This window comes from Heterocephalus glaber, unplaced genomic scaffold, assembly GCF_053883595.1.
Source record: "Heterocephalus glaber isolate CG9 unplaced genomic scaffold, H.glaber_assembly_v1.0 deba00001608, whole genome shotgun sequence".
NCBI classification, from domain to species: Eukaryota; Metazoa; Chordata; class Mammalia; order Rodentia; family Bathyergidae; genus Heterocephalus; species Heterocephalus glaber.
In genome coordinates this window covers 41,172,181-41,195,151 of record NW_028258379.1, presented here as the reverse complement: position 1 = coordinate 41,195,151, position 22,971 = coordinate 41,172,181, and the positions used below count along the sequence as shown (strand labels likewise).

Genomic DNA, 22,971 nt, shown 5'->3' with positions numbered 1-22,971 from the left:
CGCATCGGGGGACGGACCCCTGGCTAGCTCGGCAGGCGGCATCTCCGCTGGGGCCAGGAGCAGTGAGGCGGTGGCGCACTGATGGGAGGGAACTGGGGCGGCGACCTCAGCGCTCCCCCCGCCCCCACCCCAGCCGGGACTCGGCCACCGAGGCACCCGCTTGGCCTGGAGAGGGAGAGGGCGCAACCCTGCGCCCAGCCGCCCCGCGCGCAGACCGCACCCTCGCCGCGTTTAAAACCCCGGGGAGCCCCCCAGCCCCTCCCGGCCCCACCCCGCGGCGCGGGCCCGCCCCCTCATGCATATGCAGGTGCGCGGGTGACGAATGGGCGAGCGAGCTGTCAGTCTCGTATCGAACTTGTTGGCTGCGGTGCCTGAGCGCGGGCGCGCAGAGCCGAGGCCGGGACCCGCCGCCGCCACGGCGGGTGGGAGCCGGGTGGGAGCCGGGTGGGAGCCGGGCCGGAGCCGGGCCGGCTCAGGAGCCGGCCGCCGCCCTCGCACGCTGCCCGCCGCAGCCCGCGCTCCCGGCGCCACGCGCGACCCCGCCCGCCTCCTGTGCCTCCGCCACCGCCGGGCTCGGAGGGCGGGCGGACGCGGGCGCTGGAGGCCAGAGCGGCGCCGCAGCGGGCGCGGGGGGCGGCGGCGGGCCGCGGGCGGGGTCGCGGTGGCGATGCAGGCGCGGGGCCAGGGTCGCCTGCCCCGGCGGCTGCTGCTGTTGCTGGCACTGTGCGTGCAGGTGAGCAGGGCGCGCGTGCGGCTCGGAGGGGGTCGCGGACGGGGCGCACCGGTCGCCCCCCGGGACTCCGCGGCCCGGGCCCTCGGATGAGGAGGGGCCGGCCGGCGAGGCTTCCGGACCCCGGCCCGCGCCTCCTTCGGCTCTCCCGCGCCTTATTTTTAGGCGGCGCGGCCCATGGGCTATTTCGAGCTGCGGCTGAGCGCGCTGCGGAACGCGAATGGGGAGCTGCTGAGCGGCGCCTGCTGTGACGGCGACGGCCGGACGGCGCGCGCGGGAGGCTGCGGCCGCGACGAGTGCGACACGTACGTGCGCGTGTGCCTCAAAGAATACCAGGCCAAGGTGACGCCCACGGGGCCCTGCAGCTACGGCCACGGCACCACGCCCGTGCTGGGCGGCAACTCCTTCTACCTGCCGCCGGCGGGCGCTGCGGGGGATCGAGTGCGCGCACGGGCGCGGACCAGCGCCGACCGTGACCCAGGCCTCGTCGTCATCCCCTTCCAGTTTGCCTGGCCGGTACGTGTGTCCCTCCCCCGCGGCCCCTCCGACACCTGCGCGGGCCTTGAGCCCTCCGGGGGCATGCTCTGCGGGCTGGTCCGTGCCCGGCCACGTGGGCGCGGGGCGGCCGATGCGGGCGCGGGGTCTCGGCGTGTGCCTACACCGCTCAGCGCGTGTCTGTCTGGGCGGAGAGGCGTGAGGCACCTGGGGTCGGCGGGCGGCAGAGGCATGTGCGCTGCGCGTGCTGGGGCCGGCCTGGGGCAGGCCTCAGCGGAGCCGCCCTGGGCCGGTGGCCAGCCTCGCCCGCCCCGCAGTTTCCTGGATGCCCAGGGGCACGGGCAGGCTCCTGGGACCCGGCTGTGTCGAGTGTTGGCCGAAGCTCCTGCCCTGCAGGAGAAGAGGTAGTAGCGCCGCCGTCTTGGTTTTGTTGTATTTCAGAGGCCAAGGGAGAGCTATGGGGCATCTCTTTTGGGAAGGGCTGGTCAGCCAGGAGCTGGAGGTTTGGGCCTGCTTGAGTGTATATGTGTGGGGGAGTGTGTCCAGCACCTGAGACAGGCAGGCCTCATGTGAGTGGGTCCCCTGGGCCTGGACAAGGAGCCTTGTGATGCTTAACTTTGTCCACTTTTTGGTCGTGGCACTGGAGGGTCCTTACATACGTGGACACCGAGGGTGACATGCATGGTCACCATTTGGGGGCAGGAATGAGAGGGTCTGTTGTGGAGGTCCTCAGTGTGACGCTGCAGGTTAGGGTTAGGGTTAGGGTTAGGGTGTGCCTCTGATTTGGGAGTAGATGGAGCAGGGTGCCAGACAACCCAAGAGCATTCTGACCGTGGCCCCAAGACGCAGGAATGAGTCCACCTGGTATCTTCGTCCTGGAAGAGACTGGGCACTCGGGTCAGGGCTGATCAAGGTTGGACCTGCAGGGCCTCCCTCACCCTGCCTTGGCGCCTGGCTCTAGGCTGTGCCCTCTGAGCCCCGCCAGGCCCCTCTGGTCATCCCGTCCCCCCACTGATCTCCGGGCTCAGTATCTCTTGAGCCCCAGGGCCAGGGGGTGGGAAACACGCCCTGGGATGGAGACGGCAGGGGTAGACAGGGGAGGGGCCCCGGGCAGTTAGGATCAGCCCAGCCCCTCGCCCCCACAGTGCGCAGCAGGCAGGTCTGAGCAGGGCCCACAGCCTGTCATCTGCACTTGGGCCCCAGCCAGCGCGGCTCCAAATCGCTACCTGAGGATGTGTTTTCTGCTCGAGTTGGCAGCCGTGGGTGTGGGGGCAGGGAGGCCTGGAGGAATGTGGCGGGCCAACGCGTGTCCCTGTGGCTCTCTGCCCTGCCGGCCGGCTGGCCACTGTGGAGCCTGATGAGGCAAGCCCTCGCCTTCCCCGGAACCCAGACCCCACACTTCAGCCCAGCTTGCCCTCCTTCCCCTTGTTCATGGCTGGTTCTCTCAGGCAGCCAGGCAGGAGCAGACACCTGCCCAGCGGTGGCGGGCACTCCCGTTTCCCTTCTCTTCTGCCATGTGGCCCAGCTGCCAGCCCGGAGCTGGTGCCATGATGCCAGCACCCTGGTATTTCCGCTCAGTCGATGGCAGCCGCGAGCCGTGCTGCTCCAGCTTGCCGCAAGTCCGGCTCTGTCCCATGAGCTGGAGCATGTGTGGAATCCAGGTGCCCACTGGGGCAGTGGCTCCACCTGGACAAAGAATTGAGTGTAGGCTTCTGGACACAGAGGTAGGGGCTTTTGCAGAAATGGCATAGTCCTCTCTAAGGCCAGCTAGGGCTCGGGCTCCAGAGGCTTGAGGGGGGCCTTGTGAAAGGGAAAGAAGGGCAGGTGTGGATGCAGACCAGGCACTGGCTGGGCTCTGCACATGCCCTGTGTATGCCATGGGCTCAGCCTCCCTGAGTGGGTGGGCCCAGGTCTTGAATGTGGAGGGTTGTGGCACCCAGTGTGCTCCCCACCAGTGGGGGCTGTCCTCCTCTCTTAGCTCTGCCTTACCTGTTTCCCAGGAGGTCTGTGTCACCCTGGGCTGTCACTGATGCCTGGCTATGCCTGCCAGGGTGGAGCCCACGTTTGTTCACATGTGTCAGTAGTGTGTGGGTGTGGGCAGTGGCTGATGGGCCACTTGGAAGGGACTGAAGCTTTTCCTTGGTTCAGGGCACTACTGGCTGAGTGGGGAGCAGGGTGGTTGAAATTGAGGTGTCATGGCAGCCCAAGACTCTGTCCTGTAGTGGCTGCACGGAGAAGAGCTGCCATGCCCCTTCTGAGGCTGTCCCTGCCTGGCAGCCCACCTGCTTGGCCCAGAGCCCTGCCCAGGATGAGGCTCTTAGGGGCAGACCTGTCCTGAGCATGGTATGTTGATGCCAGAGGAGCAGCTGTGCTGGGTGGTGTGATACAGGGAAGGCCCCATGGTGGGTATGGAGTGTGGAAAGAACAGAAGCGGGCAAGGCCCTGTGGATGGCCAGATGGGCCAGGCTGATCCTTCTCTGATGCTCCGTCTGTGGCCAGCAGGGTCTGCTTTCCTTGCCTGAGCTGGGCAGGGTGGAGCTTTTCCCTGGGGCCTTGTGAAGTCAGGTGGAACTGCAGGGCACCCAGTTTGGGGTCTACTGGAGCCCCCCTGGCTACCTAGCAGAAGAGGTTAGAGTCCCTGAGGGCCATGCCGTATTTAGGGGAGGGCAGGTGTAACTTACCCTGGCTGGTCAGGGACCAGGTGCAGGGTGGGGATGTGGACACAAATCCTGGCCCATTGTACCCATCTGGCACGAAGGTCTGGCCTCCTGAGACTATCCCAGCCCTGTGTCCTGCCTGGGACGGGCTGGTTTGGGTGGTGATCCCCTTCAACCCCTCGTCCATCTTCAGGGACCCTTCTGAAGCAAGGCCACTGCATCAGCACTGCTCACACCTCCTCAGATGGGACCTCTGTGGGTGGTGCTGCTTATGTGGGCTCTGCCCTGTACCTGGCTGACTGCCATAGAGGTTGGGAGTCTTGTCCGGGGCTTTGGCATCCCAAAGGGCGCAGGAGGTGAGGAGGGCTGCCCTGGGCAGTGGAGGGTTTGGAAGTGGCCGAGGGCCACATCCCTGGGCCCTGGGGTGGGGGTGGCATGGGAAGGGACTCAGGGAGGGCGTGCAGCAGGGTAGGTTGGGAAGGAACCATGGCTTCTAGGGTTCCTTGGGTGGCACACACTTCTAGCAGCTGCCAGCTGCTGTCTAGACAGAGTAGGGGCAGAGTTGGGGCCAATGAGAGGTCCTGAGGGGTGAGGCTCCAGACAGCACCCACTCCTTGGACTCCCAGACCCTCTCCCTGTCCCCAGCCCCAGCCTGAGCTGGTCCCTGTGCCCATGCATGGACTTGAGGCTGGATCTTGGCCTCCTGTGATCCGAAGTGACTGTGGGAGGGACTGGAGCCCACTGCCTCCCTTCAGAGTGGGAGACTAGGGTGGAGCAGGGCCCTCACTGGTCTCTGGGGTGGGCCGCTCCTGCCATGGCCTTGGGGCCTGGGCCACTCCCTCGCCTTCTTCCCGGGGTAAGGGTGGTGGCAGAGCCCTGGATCTCTCCAGAGCTCAGGTTTCAGGAAATATGTCTGTGCTTAGGGCTTCTGGCATCGGCATCGGCACCGGCACCAGCACTGGCCCCTGGCTCCATGGGGGCCCAGGTTAGGACGCTGAGGGTTTTCGACAGGCAGACCCTGGGCCTGGGGCGTTGGCCTGGGGTGCCCACCTCTTCCTTTCCCATGGCTTTGGTCTGGTGCCTGTTAACCTTGTTTGGGGGACAGATGGGGTCGGGGGGTCAGGGCTTATCCTTGAGGCAGAGAGAGAGGGGTGTGGTGGAGGTGGGCGGGGAGTTGTGGGCGAGGGTGGGTCTCCGATGCCCGGGCAGGCAGGCACCCTGAGTCCCCTTGCCAGCTGGAAGTCTGGGCAGGTGGCAGCTCTTTGACCATCCTCAGTCCCCTGCCCAGCCTCCATTGCTTCTGCTGGTCCCAGTCCCTGTAGTAGAATACAGCAGGACACTTTTCCTTTTGCCTAGGGTCCTTTTTGGTCTGGTAGGATTGGGGGTTGAAAAAGCCTTGTCCCAGGCTGCGGCCTGGTAGGTTGGAAGCACAGGGTCTGGGTGTCACCTGCAAAGGGTGGCCCTGGGTGCTGGCGGGTGGCCGGCACAGGAGGGCACTGCAGGGGGCGCAGGTGCTGCCCACCTGCCGGCTCAGGTTCTACCCAGGTGACTTCCTGCCATCCAGGTGTAGGGAGCCCAGCTGGCAGGCGGTGGGGCCCTCTTGGGCGGCAGGCAGGCGCATGTCCTCGCGGGAGCAGGTAACCAGAGCCCAGCTCAGTGGGGGTGACGGTAACTCTACCTGGGTGCCTGGAGTGGGTTTCCTGGGAGCCAAGAGGAGCTCCTGCGCGTCCTGAAGCCCAGGTGTGGCCAGGCGGCGATCAGGAGGCAGGCCTGTGGCCACTGACATACCCTGCAGCTCTGGTCTCGGGCTACCAGCTTGGCCTGTGCAGGGGCTCGAGTGATCGTTCGGCCCATGGGTCTCAGACCTGACTCCAGCCCCAGCAGCCCCTGTTTTGCTGAGTTCCGGGAACGCTGTCTGCTGGGGTCTGGCGCCAGCTGTACCGAGTCCTGCCCCACACCCTTGCCCTCCCAGTGGTCCTCGTCCTGAGAGCCTTGGAGAGAGCCGCTGTGGGATGCTGGTGGAAGGCTTGCGGGTCTGGGTTGGAGGGTAAGCCCCACAAGGTGGGACCGGGGGTGCTTCCAGCCCTGCTTCCAGTGAGTGTGGCTCCATGTCCACGGCTGCTCAGGAGGGGACACAGTGTCTTGTGGTTACATCTGGGGTGCTGTCCTTGAGACCAAGCTGGGTGTCCAGAGGCTGAGCATGGTTGGGCTGGGAGGCTGGGAGGGCCAGGGCCCATCCTGAGCTGGGCTGGGGAAGGAGGAGGGGGCATGGCAGGCTCGGAGCTTGGTCCGTGGGCAGGTACAGGGGCAGTGGCGATGGGCAGGTAGGGACCCTCAGCCTCGGCGAGGACATGTGGTTTCCCCAGCACAGTGGGCTGCAGGAGCCTGGGTGTTCCCCACAGGGAGTCTCCTTGGGTGGGAAGCCAGCAGGCCTGTGGAGCCAGGCCATGTTCACAGCGCTGAGCGGCATGTGTAGGGCTGCAGACCATTGTGGGCAGCTCTGCATGTGCCTGAGGACAGGCACTGGGCACTGCCATAAGCCACTCAGGTTATCCTGCATCACTGCAACTGGGGGCAGGAGGGACAGATGGTGCGGTACAGCAGTGACCATAGACCGAGGCTGTGCCAGGCAGGGCCAGGGGTTTGTGGGCCTCAGTTTCCTACCTGTGCAGCAAAGGTCTTCTGACTTGTCCTGCCCTGCCTTGGGGAGAGGTGTTGGGTTACTGTACCCTGCCGTGGGGGACCCCCCGAGCTTGACCTGGCAGGGCCTCTCAGGGGGTACCCCATGTGCCCAGGGGAGACAGTGAGGGTGACCATGGTGCTGTCCCTCTCGGGGCTATGGAGGGACCGTGGGGGCTCCTGCCATGTCAGACCCCAGTGGGGCTGGAGGTGTCCCGGCCTCCTGTGCCACTCTAGCAGGTGCCTGCTGCCCTGCCCCTGTGGCTGCCTGCCCTCCAGGCTGGCATAAGGCCCAGTCCTAGGGGATCTCTCTCCATCCTGGGCTCTGGTGGGGGAGGGTCCCAGGTGCCTGACCACCCTCCTCTGTCCACAGCGTTCCTTTACCCTCATCGTGGAGGCTTGGGACTGGGACAACGAGACCACCTTAGATGGTGAGTAGGCCCTGGCTGGCAGGGGGGCGACAGCTGTCTGTGGGGCCTTCTCAGGCCACAGAGATACCTGTGGCCAGGTTCCTCATCCTTTGTCTGGAGGAGATAAAGGCTCCTGTGGCCAAAAACTTCATGTACCTAGAGAATGTGGGTGGTTTCTCTTTTTATCGTGTCTGCTAGAAGGCTTTTCTTTTTTCTTCTTCTCCTTTTTTTTTCTTTTTTTTGGCACCGGGGATTGAACTCAGGACCTTGCTCTTGTGAGGCAGGCGGTGGGACCACTGAGCTAAATCCCCAGCCTAGGAGGCTTTTCCATGTTTGTAGTCTTGCAGACCCTGATCTCCACACAGCAGGCTCTGCTGTGTGTGTTCTTTGGACCATGTGGGCAGTGTGGAGCCCTCATGTGGCTCCGGCTGCATGGCTCCTCTCTGCCTGTCTGTCCTGGAAGGAGGGGCCTGATGGCTGCCTCCTGAGGCGGGGGGTCCTGTGAAGGTGGGGAGGCCATGCAGGCCCCAAGGAAGACGGTGGCTGGTGTCTGCAGAGCTGTAGGTGGGAGGATGGGGTGGTCAGCGAGGCTGGGCTCAGACCAAAGAGCCTTGTGGGCCTTGTGAGGACCCCGCCTCTCAGCTGCGGTATGGAAGCAGCCTGTGGGGCTGTAGGGGCCAGGGCTGAGGCTGGCTGAGGGATGGAGGATGTGGTCAGGGGCAGTGTGGCTGCAGGTGAGAGAGATACTGGGAGCACTGTGGGCAGTTGGGTGCCAAGTCTGGCTGAGCCTCCGGCCTAACCAGTGGCAGTCCTGGGGATACCATAGGGAAACCCATGGCTCAGTGTGTGGGGGGTCGAAGCCAGAGCAAGGGCAATGGGGCCTCGACAGAGATGTGGGGCCTTGCTGAGGGGGGCACCCCAGGGACCATCCATCCCAGGAGACCGCCCATGCCAGCCCTTGGCTGGAGGCAGCAGGATGCAGGGGTCTTCATGGTTCTTTGCTCTCATCCTGGAAGGCTTGGACAGAGAGCTTCTGTGCCCTTACTGCTCAGGTGTTCCCGGCCCCAGAGATGCCTGCTGGGGTTGGCTGAGCTGTGCATGTCTGGCCGATCGGGTTTTGTGCAAGAGTGAAGTGAGGGTGGCTGAGTGACATCCCCTGTGCGGGGTGGACTCAGTGCCCAGTGGGTCCATTGGTGTTGGAGTGGGGTGTCAGGAGAACTTGGGGCTTGCAGGCGGAAGTGGGCCAGGGCCAGGGCCAGGTGGGTGTTGCTGGGCCCAGCCCTTCTGTGGGGGCCTGACCAGTGACCAGGGTCCCTGCTGCCTCCCCTGCCATACTGTCCTCGAGCCCCTGAGGCCTCCTGGCTAGGTCGGTTTCCTTGGTCACCTTCTTGGGGACAGTGGGTGAGAGCGTCCGACTCTGCCCCCAGAGGAGCTGCTGATTGAGCGGGTGTCACATGCGGGCATGATCAACCCTGAGGACCGCTGGAAGAGCCTGCACTTCAGTGGCCATGTGGCACACCTGGAGCTGCAGATCCGCGTGCGCTGCGATGAGAACTACTACAGCACCACGTGCAACAAGTTCTGCCGGCCCCGTGACGACTTCTTTGGGCATTACACCTGTGACCAGTATGGCAACAAGGCCTGCCTGGACGGCTGGATGGGCCAGGAATGCAAGGATGGTGAGGGCTGCATGGGTGGGGGCGTGGTGGGGGCGGGGAAGGGGCGTGGCCGGGCCGGGGCGGGGGCCTGTGGGGGGGGCGGCCTGGGCGGCCGCCGCAGCAGGGCCTCTCTTGCCCTCTGTCCGCAGCCATGTGCAGACAAGGCTGTAACCTGCTCCACGGGGGATGTGCCGTGCCCGGGGAGTGCAGGTGAGCGCTCGGCAGCCCCTCCTCTGCTTGTTGCCATTCAGCCAGCAGTTGCTGGTGACCTGCAGGGCCTCCTGGACGTGCACCCGGGGAGGCCAGTGCAGAGAGCGGGAGGTGGCCACCCACAGCCGTTGCGGGGGAGGCGGAATACTGGCAGCCCCAAGGGGCAGGGGTGGGGGCGCTATCTGGCAGATAGCCCCGCCGAGGGTGGGGGCCCGAGGAAAGGGGAGCCCTGTGAGGATTATTGCACACTGAGGCAGAGCTGGAGGTGAGGGATGGGGAGGCCTGTGGGCCTGTGGAGCGGGGACCACACAGCCTGTGGGAATAACCCCTAGGACTGTGAAGGGCAGGCTGAGCCGGGCACAGGGCCGGGAGCCGTGGGGGTGAGCCCATCCTGCAGACATCTGGGGGGCAAGGATGCAGGGATGGGCTGAATGTGGGCTTGGGAGGAAGTGAGTAGGGTCGAGAGAGACCCCAAGCTTTCTAGCATGAGCCGGTGAACAGCGGCCCTGGTGGGGCTGAGGTAGGAGGGGAAAGGAGAAGCAGGCCCAGGAGGGGAAGGGCCTGAGGCAAGGGGTGGATGGGGTACTGGGGCCCGGGCCACAGACGGTGGGGGCCTGTGGCATACAGTGGCATAAGGCTTGGGCTCAGGGAGGGGAGAGAGAGGCCAGGAGCACCCCAGCCCCAGCAGGTAGGCTGTGGGCATGGGGAGCTGGGCTGCTCTGGGGGTGCTACGGGTTGGTTGGGGCAAGGTGGGGAGGGCCTGAGTGAGCACAGTCAGTGTGACCAGGTGGCGCTGCTGCTGTGGGACTGAGCCCCTCAGCAACCCGGGACCCATTATCCTAGGTGGGGCTGGGAGTGGCCTGGCTGGAGGGGAGGAGCCAGGTTGGTGCTCACTGCCGGGTCAGCTGCACACGCTGACCTTTGGATGAGCTGTGGGGGTCTCCAGGCCAGGCGGGAGCCCAGTGCAGGATGGGCCACTGGCTGGCTGGACCTGGAAGCCAGGTCCAGCCAGGTGCGACAGGAGAGTAGGGCCAGAGCCCTTCCCCGTGACCGTGTCCGGACGTGGGCACTGGACTCCAAGAGCATGGGAGTCACTCCACAGACGTGGTCCGTGCCACTGCGCACTACGTCCTTGTCTCGGGCACTGCACCGTCCTTGCCATAGACAGTACACTGCTTTGACTGTACAGCGTCCTCGCCTTGTGTCCTCATCTAGGATGTAGGGGTGGGAGAGGAGCCCCTCCGGCAGGACCGAGCTGGGTGGCAGTGTTGGTACAAAGGCCTGGGGAGGAGGTACGCCTCAGCACCCTCCCGGCCTCGTGGGCGAGGCCCAGCCACCTCTGCCTCGGGTTTCAGCCCCCCAGCTGGATGCTGCAGAGATGGCCAGGCCTTCCTGCCGGGGGTGCTGGGGATGGGGGCCTGGGGGCCTGCTGTGGTCACCCTGAGAGAGCTGTCAGGACCAAGAGGCCTGAGTGCTGCGCTCACCATGTGCTCCCTGGCGGGTGACCCAAGACATCACAGCCTGCCTGAGCCACCTGGAGGGGACTGTGGCTGGGACGCAAGGCCCGCTGTGCACCTGCCCTGCGCACATGGGGCTGGATCGCACAGCTGTCTGCTTCCAGACTCAATTTCCCCATCCCAAGCGTAGTGAGCTGAACTGATTCCCCTTGGGGCTGTGTGGCTCAGGCGGCTCAGGAAGGGCTGTGGTCTTTCCTCCTATAAAAATAACTCCTGCGGCGGGTGCCGTTGTGGAAGTGACACGCCTGGATGTCATTCCCGTCCCACAGGACGTGAGGGCTCTAGGAAGGGGCCTGGAGGGTGGCCCGCTGGGCCCAGGGTGACCCTTGGCCAAAGGCTGTGCCACCTGCCCACCTGCCTCTTGGGGTCTTCCTGAGGGGACATAGGGCAGAGCCAGGCCTGAGGTCCTGACCTCCAAGTCCACAGGTCCCAGGCTGTTTTCCAGAATGACCAGAGCTCTCACAAGGTGGCAGCTAATGCAGAGATGGGGGGCAGCCTGTGGCCCCTATGTCCCTCTGCTGAGAGCCAGAGTAGCTGCTGCCCCTGAACAGCAGTGAGGTCACGTGCAGTGCCCAAGGTCATGCAGCCAGGAGGGTGGGAGCCCTCTCCTGATATCTGGGACACTGCTCCTGGCCTGGCAGCACCTGGCTGGGCAGCACTGGCGTACGCCCCTGGGCCCCGCAGGGCCTTCCTTGCCTGGCGCCTGCTCTCAGGGACTGGCTCGGGTGAGGCCCAGAATAGCTCAGGGAGGAGTGACGGGACAGCTGGGGCTGACCCAGTCCGCCCGCACCCAGGAGTGCCTGTGACCGTGGGGCTGGCGGCGGGCGGGCTGTGACTCCTGCCTGGCTGGATAGCTCTCAGCCTTGCCTTTGGCCTCTCCCAGGTGCAGCTACGGCTGGCAGGGAAGGCTCTGTGACGAGTGTGTCCCCTACCCTGGCTGTGTGCACGGCAGCTGCGTGGAGCCCTGGCACTGCGACTGTGAGACTAACTGGGGCGGCCTGCTGTGTGACAAAGGTAGCGGGGTGGCCGGGCGGGTGAGCCTGGCCTGCAGCGCAGGAGGTCTCACGGGGCCTGTCCCCTGAGAGTCCCACTCCGTCTGCAGACCTGAATTACTGCGGCAGCCACCACCCCTGCATCAATGGGGGCACGTGCATCAACGCCGAGCCTGACCAGTACCGCTGTGCCTGTCCTGATGGCTACTCGGGCAAGAACTGTGAGCGGGGTGAGTGGGCAGGTCACTGCGCCCTCCTGAGCCACGTGGGCCGGGGGAGGAACCCTGGGGGGGGTGCCACTCCCGCCACCTCACTCTGGTTTTGCAGCTGAACATGCCTGTGCTTCCAACCCATGTGCCAACGGGGGCTCCTGCCATGAGGTGCCGTCTGGCTTCGAATGTCATTGCCCACCAGGCTGGAGTGGGCCTACCTGTGCACTTGGTGAGTGCCTGCCTGTCTACGGCCAGTGCAGCCTGGCGACCACGGGGCCTGGGAGAGGGCAGAGCTCTGGGGCCTGTGGCACAGTGGTGGTGCCCACTCATGGCTGTAGACACTGTGGCCAGGGGATGAGTGGCAGGAAGGCCAGGGCACATGGGGGACTTGGCCTCCTGGGGACCACATGCCATGCCCTGGCCTCTGTCCTCTCCCTGTAGACATCGACGAGTGCGCCTCGAACCCGTGTGCAGCAGGTGGCACCTGTGTGGACCAGGTGGATGGGTTCGAGTGCATCTGCCCCAAGCAGTGGGTGGGGGCCACGTGCCAGCTGGGTAAGGGCTCCAGGGTGTGGGTGCATGGTCCGGGAGCTGTGCATGTGGCTGTGGCTGTGGCTGCTGCTGGGCTGCAGGTGCTGGGTGCACAGGGCGGGCCCCAAGCCCATAGCCACCTTGTCTCGTCCACAGACGCCAATGAGTGTGACAGGAAGCCGTGCCTTAATGCTTTTTCTTGCAAAAACCTGATTGGCAGCTATTACTGTGATTGCCTCCCGGGCTGGAAGGGCGCCAACTGCCACATCAGTCAGTACGGGTGGGACGCGTAGGCGGGGGAGGAGGGGCCAGGGTAGTGCGGGAGACCCCTGCCTGACCTACCCTGTGCCCTCTCCACAGACATCAAAGACTGTCATGGGCAGTGTCAGCATGGTGGCACCTGCAAGGTAAGGCCAGCTGCCACCTGCCCGTCTGAGCCCGGGAGGAGTGTGGGATTGGGGCTGGCAGGGTGGGAGGCTCATGGCCCTGTGCCTCACAGGACCTGGTCAACGGGTACCAGTGCATGTGCCCATGGGGCTTCGGAGGCCGGCACTGCGAGCTGGCACGTGGCGAGTGTGCCAGCAGCCCCTGCCATGGGGGTGGCATCTGCGAGGACCTGGCCAATGGCTTCCGCTGCCACTGCCCCAGGGGCCTCTCAGGACCACTCTGCGAGGTGAGGCCCGCTGCTGCCATCCCACCAGAGGGGCTGCGGTGGGAGGTGTCTCTGGGGTCCACAGGGTCACCAAGGCCACACTGAGCCCCGCTGTGGTTCAGATGGACGTACAGGGCCCTGTGCAGCATGGGTGCCCGATGGCTTGAGGGGGTGGCCAGTGGGCCCACAGCAGCAGTGAGCATCGCCCCTGGGACTGTGCCCTCCCTCTTCGCACCATCCCCTGCTTCCTCCCTGCTCCCTGGCCCCCCTCACCCCGACCACCTGTGATTCCGGGCTGGGTTTTGTACAGAGTGTGGCTCCTGACCAGCCAGCTTCCTGGGGTCCCCAGCAGAGGCCCAGTCTTGGGTCCAGCGAGCATGGCTGGCTCCAGGCAGGACCCTGTCTGAGCCCTGACACAGCCTGGCAGTGTGGGTCAGAAGCTGGCCTTCCTGCCCGTGGGAGGAGCCCAGGCCGGATGCACCCGTGGGAGGCAGAGGAAACGGCCTCCATGGCGTCGAGGGGGAGCCACAGGTGCTTCCGTCCAGCTGATGGGGCCTGGACAGGCCTGGTTGGGTGGGGGCTGCGTGTCGTCATTGGCACTGTGGCCTAGGGCCGAGGGGCTCATAGTCTGGGCAGAGTGGTGACCCAGCCTCAGGGATGCCTAGGGCCCTACTTCGTGTGGACAGAGGCCACTCTGTCCCTAGCAAGGGGCTGGGCTCTCATGGACATGCCCCTGTCCCGGCCGCAGGTGGCCGCGGACTTCTGTGAGCCAAGCCCCTGCCTGAACGGTGCGCGCTGCTACAACCTGGAGGGTGACTACTACTGCGCCTGCCCCGAGGACTTCAGTGGCAAAAACTGCTCTGTGCCCCGGGCGCTGTGCCCTGGCGGAGCCTGCAGAGGTGGGGTGTGAGCCGGGGGCGGGGGCAGGCCTGGGGGCTGACAGGGCGGGCCTGACCCCTCCATCTGTCCACCACAGTGATCGACAGCTGCGGCGTTGAGGGGGGGCCCCGGGGGCCCAGCGTGATGCCCCCCGGTGTGTGCGGCCCCCATGGGGACTGTGTCAGCCAGCCCGGGGGCAACTTCTCCTGCGTCTGTGACAGTGGCTTCACGGGCACCTACTGCCACGAGAGTGAGTTGCGTTCTGCTCAGGGGCGGGGACGACGCGGCCCACTCTTTGCTCATGGACCCGCCCCTGCGCTGTCCCGCAGACATCGACGACTGCCTGGGCCAGCCCTGCCACAATGGGGGGACGTGCATTGACGCAGTGGGCGCCTTCCGCTGCTTCTGCCCCAGCGGCTGGGAGGGCGAGCTCTGCGACACTAGTGAGTGTGGGCACCCTGCCCCGAGATGGGCCTGGCCGGAGCGCACGGCCACCTCGGGGGTGGGCCCAGGCCAGGCTCTTCTGTTCCTCCCCGGGCGCCAGTGACCCCACTGACCGGCGCCCTCGCCCCCAGATTCCAACGACTGCCTCCCCGACCCCTGCCACAGCCGCGGCCACTGCCACGACCTAGTTGGCGACTTCTACTGTGCATGTGACGACGGCTGGAAGGGCAAGACCTGCCACTCACGTGAGTCCTTGGGCTCCTGTGTGCGGAAGGGCGGTCGGGTGCACCGGGTCCCCGCTGAGCGCCATGTGGCTGCAGGTGAGTTCCAGTGCGACGCCTACACCTGCAGTAACGGCGGGACCTGCTACGACAGTGGGGATACTTTCCGCTGCGCCTGCCTGCCCGGCTGGAAGGGCAGCACCTGCACCATTGGTGAGGCGCCTGTGCTGTGCCTGTTCCCTCCCCTGTCCCCTCTGAGCCGGGTTGGCTGGGTGGGTGAGCAGCCCCTTCTCCCTCCTGCAGCCGAGAACAGCAGCTGCCTCTCCAACCCCTGCATGAATGGGGGCACCTGTGTGGGCAGCGGTGACTCCTTCTCCTGCATCTGCCGGGATGGCTGGGAGGGCCGCACCTGCACACATAGTGAGCCGGGCCCTGTGTTGGGGGGTGGACACCAGCTGGACCCCAGCCCCGCCCCAGGACCACTCCCTCTAGCCCACCAGCTGGCTCACACCCTAAGACCTATGGTGCCCCTCTTTCCCCCGGGCTTCTGCTGAGTTGTAGCTCCTCCCTTCCAGTGAAGCCCCCTCACTGGAGACCCTGTCTGGGGACCCGAGCCTTCCTGCACTCCCCTGTCCACTGCCTGGACAGTGCAGTGTCTGTGCTCCCACAAGCCCGGGGCACCCCAGCCTGGCACAGAGGGTGCTATGCAGGTAGGTACTGGGCCAACTGCCCCTCTTTTCCCTCCAATCCAGACACGAACGACTGCAACCCTTTGCCCTGGTGAGTGGTGCCCTAGGAGGCTGGTGGGGTGGGGGGCATTGTGGCAGGACCCCTGATTCCCACCCTCTCCCTGCAGCTACAATGGTGGCATCTGTGTGGATGGCGTGAACTGGTTTCGCTGTGAATGTGCTCCCGGCTTTGCAGGGCCTGACTGCCGCATCAGTGAGCAGCCTGTGGCCTTGGGGACAGTGGGGTGCTATGGGGGTGGGCCCTGGGAGCCCTTGGCCACTAGGGGACCTCAGCCTGGGGGCAGGACAGTACATCCTGCTTCCCTGCACCACATACCTGTGTCCTGCAGGGCCCCTGGGGCAAGGTGGGGTTCCATGGTGGAGTGCATCAGAGGTCCTAAGAGGAGGAGGGCACCAGCAACAGGGGGTGCAGCTTGATGTCAGTCTTCCATGCTGTGAGGCTGTGGTCCACTGGTCTCAGCTCTGGAAAGGGGGCACCCTGGGAAGGGGTGGACTCCACAGACCTGCATGTACCTCCTACTACAGGGGCAGGTGGGGAGGGCAAGGCCTGCAGGGTCTGGAAGGCTTTGTGCTGGTGAGTGACAGTGTAGCACCCAGCCCAGCCCAGGCCCTGCAGGCAGGTGATTGCAGGCCCTGCGGGCTGGTGGCTGAGTGGGTGCAGCACCCAGTGACCTGAGGTATGTAAGCTCCAGCTTCCCCTCACCAGCCTGGGCCGGCCCATGCAGGGAGCTGAGCACAGGCTCTCCCTATAGACATGGATGAGTGCCAGTCTTCGCCCTGTGCCTATGGGGCCACGTGTGTGGACGAGATCGACGGTTACCGCTGCAGCTGCCCACCTGGCCTAACTGGCCCCCGCTGCCAGGATGGTAGGGCAGCAAGGATGGTGCTGGGCAAGGTGTGGGGCAGTCCTGGCCACCAGAACTGGGAACCATTCTGACCCCTCCTCTTGCCCCCACAGTTATCTGGCTCAGGAGGTCCTGCTGGGCCCGGGGGATGTCGTTCCCACATGGCAGCTCCTGGTTGGAGGACTGCAACAGCTGCCGCTGCCTAGATGGCCACCGGGACTGCAGCAAGGTAGGGCCTGAGCAAGAACCCCACTCGGCCGGTCGACTGACGCTGATCTGCACGTTCTTAATCCTGGGGCTGGCTCTGAGACATCAGGAGGCCTGTGTCAGGGTAGGGTGGGCCAGGGCCTTGGTAGTTCCCCCCAAGACGTCCTGGGAGGACGGAATGGACTGAAAGGGGCCTCAGGCACAGTCAGGCTGCCCCTCCTCTCTGGGTTGGAGAAACTGAGGCTTGGCTTGGGCACCACCAGCTCCCTCTTGTCTATAGAATGCCCTTCCCATTGTGGAGCTCAGCCCACTCCTCCTAGGCCCTGCTTGTGGGGGCAGGGCCAGGCCTTGGTTCGCTGCGTGTGCCCCTTGATGTCCTTGCCCTGTGTTGCTGACCCTCCTTGTGTTCTTGGTCCAGGTATGGTGTGGCTGGAAGCCCTGTCTGCTGTCTGGCCAGCCTACTGCCCTGAGCGCCCAGTGTCCACCAGGGCAGCAGTGCTGGGAGAAGGCCCCGGGCCAGTGCTTGCAGCCGCCCTGTGAGACCTGGGGTGAGTGTGGTGCTGAGGAGCCCCTGGTGCCCAGCACCCTCTGCCAGCCTCGCTCTGGCCACCTGGACAACAACTGCGCACGCCTCACCCTGCGCTTTGACCGTGACCAAGTACCCCAGGTGTGCATGTGGGCCTGGTGCCAGACCCTGGGTCCTGGTTGGGCATGCCGGGTGGGAGTTCGTGTCCTGCTGCCCCTGGTGTAGACACAGTGGGGTGGCCGTGGTGCCCCACTCTGGGGTGATGGCCAAGGTCCCAGCCTTGCGATCCAGGCTTGGCTTCCCTGGCCCTCACCCTCTCATCCCTTCCCCAGCTCCTTCACTGAGACAGGGCGGGGCAGATGTCATCCCTTATCTCTGCCCTGCTCCCGGCATGCATGCGGGTACGACCGCCCCAGCCTCTGGCTAGCCGTGGGAATGGAGCGGGTGGCTCAGCTGTTGGCCTCACCTGCTCATGTGCCATCCATCTGCCCAGGGCACCACTGTAGGCGCCATCTGCTCTGGGATCCGCTCCCTGCCTGCCACTAGGGCCGTGGCCCGAGAACGTCTGCTCCTGCTGCTCTGTGACCGGGTGTCCTCAGGGGCCAGCGCTGTGGAAGTGGCCATAGTGAGTGTGGGCAGGGGTCCACTGTGGACACCCGGGTGTCCTGCGATGGGCTGGAGGCCTGAGGGGGACGTGTCAGAGGGCAGGAGGATAGGGCACAGGGACTGAGGCTGGCTGGACACTGTGTCCCTAGGCGCTTGAGCAGCTAGGTGGGAACCAGAGGGCAGAGGTTGGAGGGCGTGAGGACAGAGTGCCAGGACATCTAAGGCTAGTGGGGCCAGTTGGCATTAGTAGCCATGGGGTCAGCCTCTGAGGGATGCATCTGGAGCAGAGGCCCACAGCAGGCTTGGCTGTGTGGCCTGGAGGGTGCTCGGGCTGCAGAGGTGGGGCTGGGCAACCTGATGGGCCAGGTGCTGGGTTCCAGAGGCTGTGTACAGGGCCAGCCGGGACCCCTGCTCAGCCGTGAGAACCGGGTCGGGGCCCCTGGGCAGGCGTACTGCCTTCACGTGGGGTGCCGCCTTCAGCTTCAGGTGGCCCGGGTGCTTGGCAGTGGACGGAAGGGAGAGGGCCAGTGTGAGTCAGAGCACGCGCACCCATGGGGCACACGGACGGGGAGCACCGGCAGTGTTGCTGTTTGCAGCTGTGAAGTCTGGGGTCTGGTGGGGCGGGGAGCAGACTGAGAAGGGCCAGTGAGGGGTCATTGGAAAGGGCAGGGACGGGCCACGCCACCCAGATCTACCAGTGGGTGTGTCCCAGCTGCACATTCCCGCGAGGCCCCCAGCTTTGGGCCCAGCTTTCCTAGCCCCAAGCTGGATGCTTTGTGCCCTTGTCCCTGCTTCAGAAGAGCTGGCTGGGAGCTGGGTTGGGCTGGGTTGTGGGCAGGGTGCCCTTGGACTGGGCCCACAGCCCGGGCCTCTGGTGCAGTCCTTCAGCCCTGCGAGGGACCTGCCTGACAGCAGCCTGATCCAGAGTGCAGCCCACGCCATTGTGGCTGCCGTCACCCAGCGGGGTAACAGCTCGCTGCTGCTGGCCATCACTGAGGTCAAGGTGGAGACTGTGGTCATGGGAGGCTCTTCCGAAGGTGAGTGAGGTGGCAGGGGCTCCCCGGAGTCCGGGGCTTGTGGGGACCTGCCCAGCAGTGGGGTGGGCTCAGCTCACCTGGCCTGGGACCCCTCCAGCCAGGCCCCAGAGGGATGTTGAGACTGGAGTGGCCTCCCACCCGTGTGCCCTCTACCAGGCTTGCTGGTGCCGGTGCTGTGTGGCCTGTTCAGCATGCTGTGGTTGGCCTGTGTGGTCATCTGTGTGTGGTGGACCCGGAAGCGCAGGAAAGAGCGGGAGAGGAGCCGCCTGCCCCAAGATGAGAGCACCAACAACCAGTGGGCCCCGCTCAACCCCATACGCAATCCCATCGAGCGGCTGGCCGGCGGCGGCCCAGGCGGCGGCCCAGGCGGCGGGGCCCACAAGGATGTGCTGTACCAGTGTAAGAACTTCACACCGCCACCATGCAGAGCAGGTGAGGCGCTGCCTGGGCCAGTCGGCCCTGGGGGCAGCGGAGAGGATGAGGAGGATGAGTCAGGCCGCGCAGAGGAGGACTCCCCAGAGGCAGAGAAGTTCCTCTCGCACAAATGCACCAAAGACCCAGGCTGCTCCCCAGGGAGACCAGCTCGCTGGGCCTTGGGCCCCAAGGTGGACAACCGTGCAGTCAGGAGTGTCAAGGACACACACTACGCCAGCAAGGAGTAGGGCTGCACCGCCTGCCAGACCACAGGAGGCCCAGACCATGTGCATAGTTTCTTTATTTTGTGTAAAAAAAGCACCAAAAACAAAAAACAAATGTTTATTTTCTATGTTTCTTTAGCCTTGTATAAATTATTCAGTACCTGTTAGGCAGCAAACAACAGAGTATTCTCGGATAGTTGCTATTTTTGTAAAGTTTCAGTGTGTCGCACGTGCTGTGTGCAGGCCAGAGCGGAGCGTGTTTGTGTTCTCACCAAATCGTGTGGCCTTTGTTTCCAAAGGTCGTGCACTGTTTACAGAATCTTCTTTTTTATTCCTCACTTGGTTTCTCTGTGGCTCCAGACCAAAGAGCCCATGAGACCTGTGGCTATTGGCATGGCCCGGGGCCCTCATGGGGCCCGTGGCTGTCAGTGGGACCTGCGGTTGTCAGCCTGGCCTGGCTGTCAGTGGGACCCGTGGCTGACTACAGTGTGGCCCATGGTGTCTTGGGACCCGTGGCTAGAAGTAGGATCTCAGCGGTCAGTGTGACCCTGGTTGCTGCTGTGGCCCAGGTCGCTGGTGCAGCCCAAGGTGGTGCCAGCCCAGCCTGCTGTCCGTGCTTCTGCCCAGACCTCTCCAGAGACCGCTCAGCTCTGCTTTCAAAAGTGCCCTTCCCCCACCACGTGTCCCCCCTGGGACGGTGGCAGAACCGAAGCTTGTGACAAGTGCCTTCACACAGACCCCTCGCAACTGTCAGCGTTTGCTGTGGGCACCAGGCTCCGCCCCGTGCCAGCCCTGGCTGCCCCTCGTGAAAGTGCATTTCTGTACATATGTACATATTAAATGAATCACTCTGTATATTTGATTTAATAACTTAAACATTTTGGTCTCCCTGTTCTTTGAGTGCTGTTGCTTTTTATTTGGAGTTGGGGTACAGTCAGAAAGGTGCAGGAAGGGGCCCTGGTCTGGGTGTCGGGCCTGGTGGCTGTGGGAGTGAGGTTGACCTGGTAATGTGGACCCGTTGGGATCACAGGCCTAGAGTGTTGGTGTCCCCTGGTGGTGGACTGGGCTTGGGTGCCTGGCACCCTACCCTCCAACAGCCACCAAAGAGCTTTAGGAAGCTGCTTAAAGTCGCTTCACGAAGAGCTGTCGAGGTCCTGGTGCGTTGGTTTCTAGGTTGGATCTGGGAGAAGGGAGCTAGAAGGAGCAGCCACAGCTCACTGGTGCAAACAGTTGGGCCCAGCACCATGGGCAGGGCCCAGGCTGACCCCAAGGACCTGCCGGCATGCATACGCTCACCTGTGTAGATGGCAACAGAGTGAAGCCGAGAATGGCGTCGAAGGGAGAAGAAAGCTGTTCATCCTGACCTGTGGCGGCATCTGTCCTGGAGCCACTTCCGTGTGGTCACCGAGCATGTGTCTGTGGTCTGTAAGTGGCTGGCCTGTGTCCTGCTGGCTCTTCATGGCCTAAGGTCAGTCCTACAGCAGAAGGTGGAGCTGGTGGACATCCTGCTCGCTCTTGGCTGGACTCCAAGGCTGAGCTCTGTCTTCCCTGTCCCCAGAGCTGTGCCAGGCAGCACAGTGGTGACTGGTGACTGCTGCCCCCACCACCAGCTAGGTCACCAAGACCCACACCTTCCTTTGAGATGGTGCTTACCTGACTCAGGGCCCTCCATGGTACTAGGTAGGAATATGCAGCCACCCCATCCTGGACCACTGCATGCCTGCCAGGTGAGTGACCAGGGCCAGTGAGGACAGCATAGCTGAAAGCCCAGGCCTGGCCCCACTGTCACTGTGGGAGCCCTGGGGACAACTTCAGGAGCTCTGGGGTGGCACTGGGATCCCACACTGGGCCTGGGAGGATGGTACTCATGCGGCTCACAGAAGACGTGTGGAGGAGCTTGCAGGCCACAGAGGCTGAGCATGGAGCAGGCTTGGAAGGGAACCCACTGGGGCATCCAGCTGTGCCAGCCGAACCCACGGAGGACCTTGGGCAGGTGGAAGGAAGGACTGCAAGCCCATCCGTATTTGAAAACTGCTGGTGCACCCAAGGGTGCTCACAGGACCCAGTGTGACCCTGGACCTGTCCAGTTGGGGGCTGTAGGAGGGGTGGCACCCAGAGAACCAGGTACAGTGACTGTGCAGGCAGAGCTGGGGCCTTGTGGGTACCTTCCTCACAGGGTACCTTCCATACCAGGCCCCATCCAGCAGCCCCTGAACCCTCCCGGGGCCTTCTGGTAGCTGTCTCTGCAGACTCTCAGGAAGCGGTGGTGTACAGCAGGGGAGGGCGAGCTGTCCAGGTGCCCTTCCAGGCCTGGCCATGGTCAGTCATGCTGATGGCCACATTGTGGGCCTGGTGTGTTGGAGGGGTGTCCCTGCTGGGGTCTGCTGGCCATGATGGGCTTGGCTCTGCTGCAAGTGCTGCCCACTCTCACAGTGGCTGTGAAGGCTGGCTGTAGGGATGGTGACCCAGCCCCTGCCCCTCATCCACAGCATGCTGCTCACTCCACCTTGGCCAGAGTCCTCCAGGGGGAGCCTTAGGGCCACAGCCTCACTGCCTGTTCCTCCTGGGTGGGGAGCAGTTGGCCCCCATGAGGGCAGTTTGGTCTGCAGGTCTAGCTAAGGAGAGAGTGGCTCAGGCGCCTGGCTGGCTGCCATGCTGAGGAAGGTGGGGCTGTGGGAGCAGTGGGGAGCCCCAAGCAAGGACCTCTCTGCTCCTGTTTGTCCTACAAGCCCCAGGCTTCCCCTGCTGCACCACCGGGAGTGGTCTGGGGCCCAGCCACAGTCACAGCCACCCACGTGGCCTCCCAGAGCCTCCTCTTGGCCCTGTCTCCTCCGAGGCATCTCTGTCGTCTCTGATCCTCCTGCTCAGTGGCTCTGGGTTCCTGGGCAGAAGAGGGGAGGCCCTTGCGCTGGACAGGGACCAGCTGCACAGCTACCAGCGCAGGGACATGTACCTCCCTAGTGCAGTGGGCAGGAGCCTCAGAGGCCCAAGGCAGATTTGAGCCCAGGCACCCTGACTCCTGAAGCTGACCTGGTGGCGGCTGGAGTCCATCCTGCCTGGTGGCCCTGCGTGGCCCGGCAGGGTTTGTCCCCTTGTTTGTGGCTAGGGCCCCAGTCCTGCAGTGAGAGATGTGGGCCTGGGAACAGCTGGTGGTGTACAGACGTGGGGTGCAGGCTGAGGAAGCTGAGCAGCAGGTGTCAGCCATGTGGCCCAGATGGAGAGGGCTGGGTGTCCCTGAGGTGGGCACTGAGACCCCAGGGTGGGTAGCAGGGCTCACTCTGGGCAGGTGGCCTGCCCTCAGGTCCTGAACACCTGTCTGCCCTTTCTCAGGTAAGAGCAGAGGGCGGTGATGCATTGCCCAGCCTGGGCTGAGGGACACATCCCTCCTGGTGTCCCAAACTACCTGGGAGCAGGCCCAGGTGCCCTGCACCTGCTACCACCAGGCCACTTGCCTGACTCCCTGCCTGGCTGCTTCCTTGGCACTTGACCCCGGGGACTGCGCCAGCTGGTTCTACTTGGCGACAACTCTGACTGCTGTGTCTCCGAAGAAACCAGCCCCAGGGGCAGGGAGGTGATTCCTTGTGGAGCCCGGTCCTGGGTGGCCAGGGTGTTAACCCCTGCCAGCCGGGCCGCAGGCAGCAGTGACATCCCCACAGTGGCCCCAACTGTCCCAAGTCCCAGCTAGGCTGGCCCTTCCTCATCAGACTCAGCATGGCAGGAAGCTGGGAGGTCCTGGGATGGACAGCACCTGGCACCTGGATCACACTAGTGTACAAGAAGGGAAACTGAGGCCCTGGAGGATGGGATCTGCCCTGAGACACACACCTGTAAGCCCAGATGCTTGAGAGGCCAAGGCAGGAAGGTCACAAGTTCAAGGCCAACCTGGGTAACTTAGTGAGCACTTGTTTCAAAATAAAATTTTGAAAGGACTGGAGATGTAGCTCAATAGTACAATACTTGTCTAGAATGCACGAGGCCCTGGGTTCCATCCCCCAGGACCATACACTCACAAAAATTGTTAGTTGGTTGTTTGTAACAGGATTTGTGGCCCTTTATATGCCACTCAATTCACTGCT

The 22,971-nt window shown here is 64.2% G+C and overlaps 1 protein-coding gene across 3 annotated transcripts; it reads left to right on the top strand.

Moving 5' to 3' along the window:
- Positions 1-321: 321 nt before the first annotated feature.
- On the top strand, positions 322-19,787 carry Jag2 (jagged canonical Notch ligand 2). 3 transcript variants are annotated; one of them, XM_004836836.3, is made up of 26 exons: positions 322-733; positions 896-1,246; positions 6,935-6,992; positions 8,399-8,650; positions 8,779-8,839; positions 11,240-11,370; positions 11,459-11,578; positions 11,676-11,789; positions 12,002-12,115; positions 12,248-12,361; positions 12,452-12,498; positions 12,591-12,764; positions 13,492-13,642; positions 13,720-13,872; positions 13,952-14,065; positions 14,198-14,311; positions 14,387-14,500; positions 14,591-14,707; positions 15,040-15,067; positions 15,144-15,229; positions 15,789-15,902; positions 15,995-16,110; positions 16,507-16,755; positions 17,108-17,239; positions 18,101-18,257; positions 18,414-19,787. In XM_004836836.3, the coding sequence occupies exons 1-26, from the start codon at positions 323-325 to the stop codon at positions 18,917-18,919; spliced, it is 4,098 nt and encodes a 1,365-aa protein (XP_004836893.2). In that variant the 5' UTR covers position 322; the 3' UTR covers positions 18,920-19,787. The 3 variants fall into 3 exon arrangements, with proteins under 3 accessions (XP_004836893.2, XP_021099034.2, XP_004836894.2); XM_021243375.2 differs by lacking the exon at positions 12,002-12,115; XM_004836837.3 differs by lacking the exon at positions 12,248-12,361.
- Positions 19,788-22,971: the final 3,184 nt, after the last annotated feature.

Bases quoted from the DNA above. Each gene is read 5' to 3' on its own strand.
- Jag2 (XM_004836836.3), top strand. From the start codon at position 323: ATGGGCGAGCGAGCTGTCAGTCTCGTATCGAACTTGTTGGCTGCGGTG. The intron at 12,116-12,247 runs GTAAGGGCTCCA...TCTCGTCCACAG, and splicing joins GGGGGCCACGTGCCAGCTGG to ACGCCAATGAGTGTGACAGG. The intron at 14,501-14,590 runs GTGAGGCGCCTG...TCCCTCCTGCAG, and splicing joins GGGCAGCACCTGCACCATTG to CCGAGAACAGCAGCTGCCTC.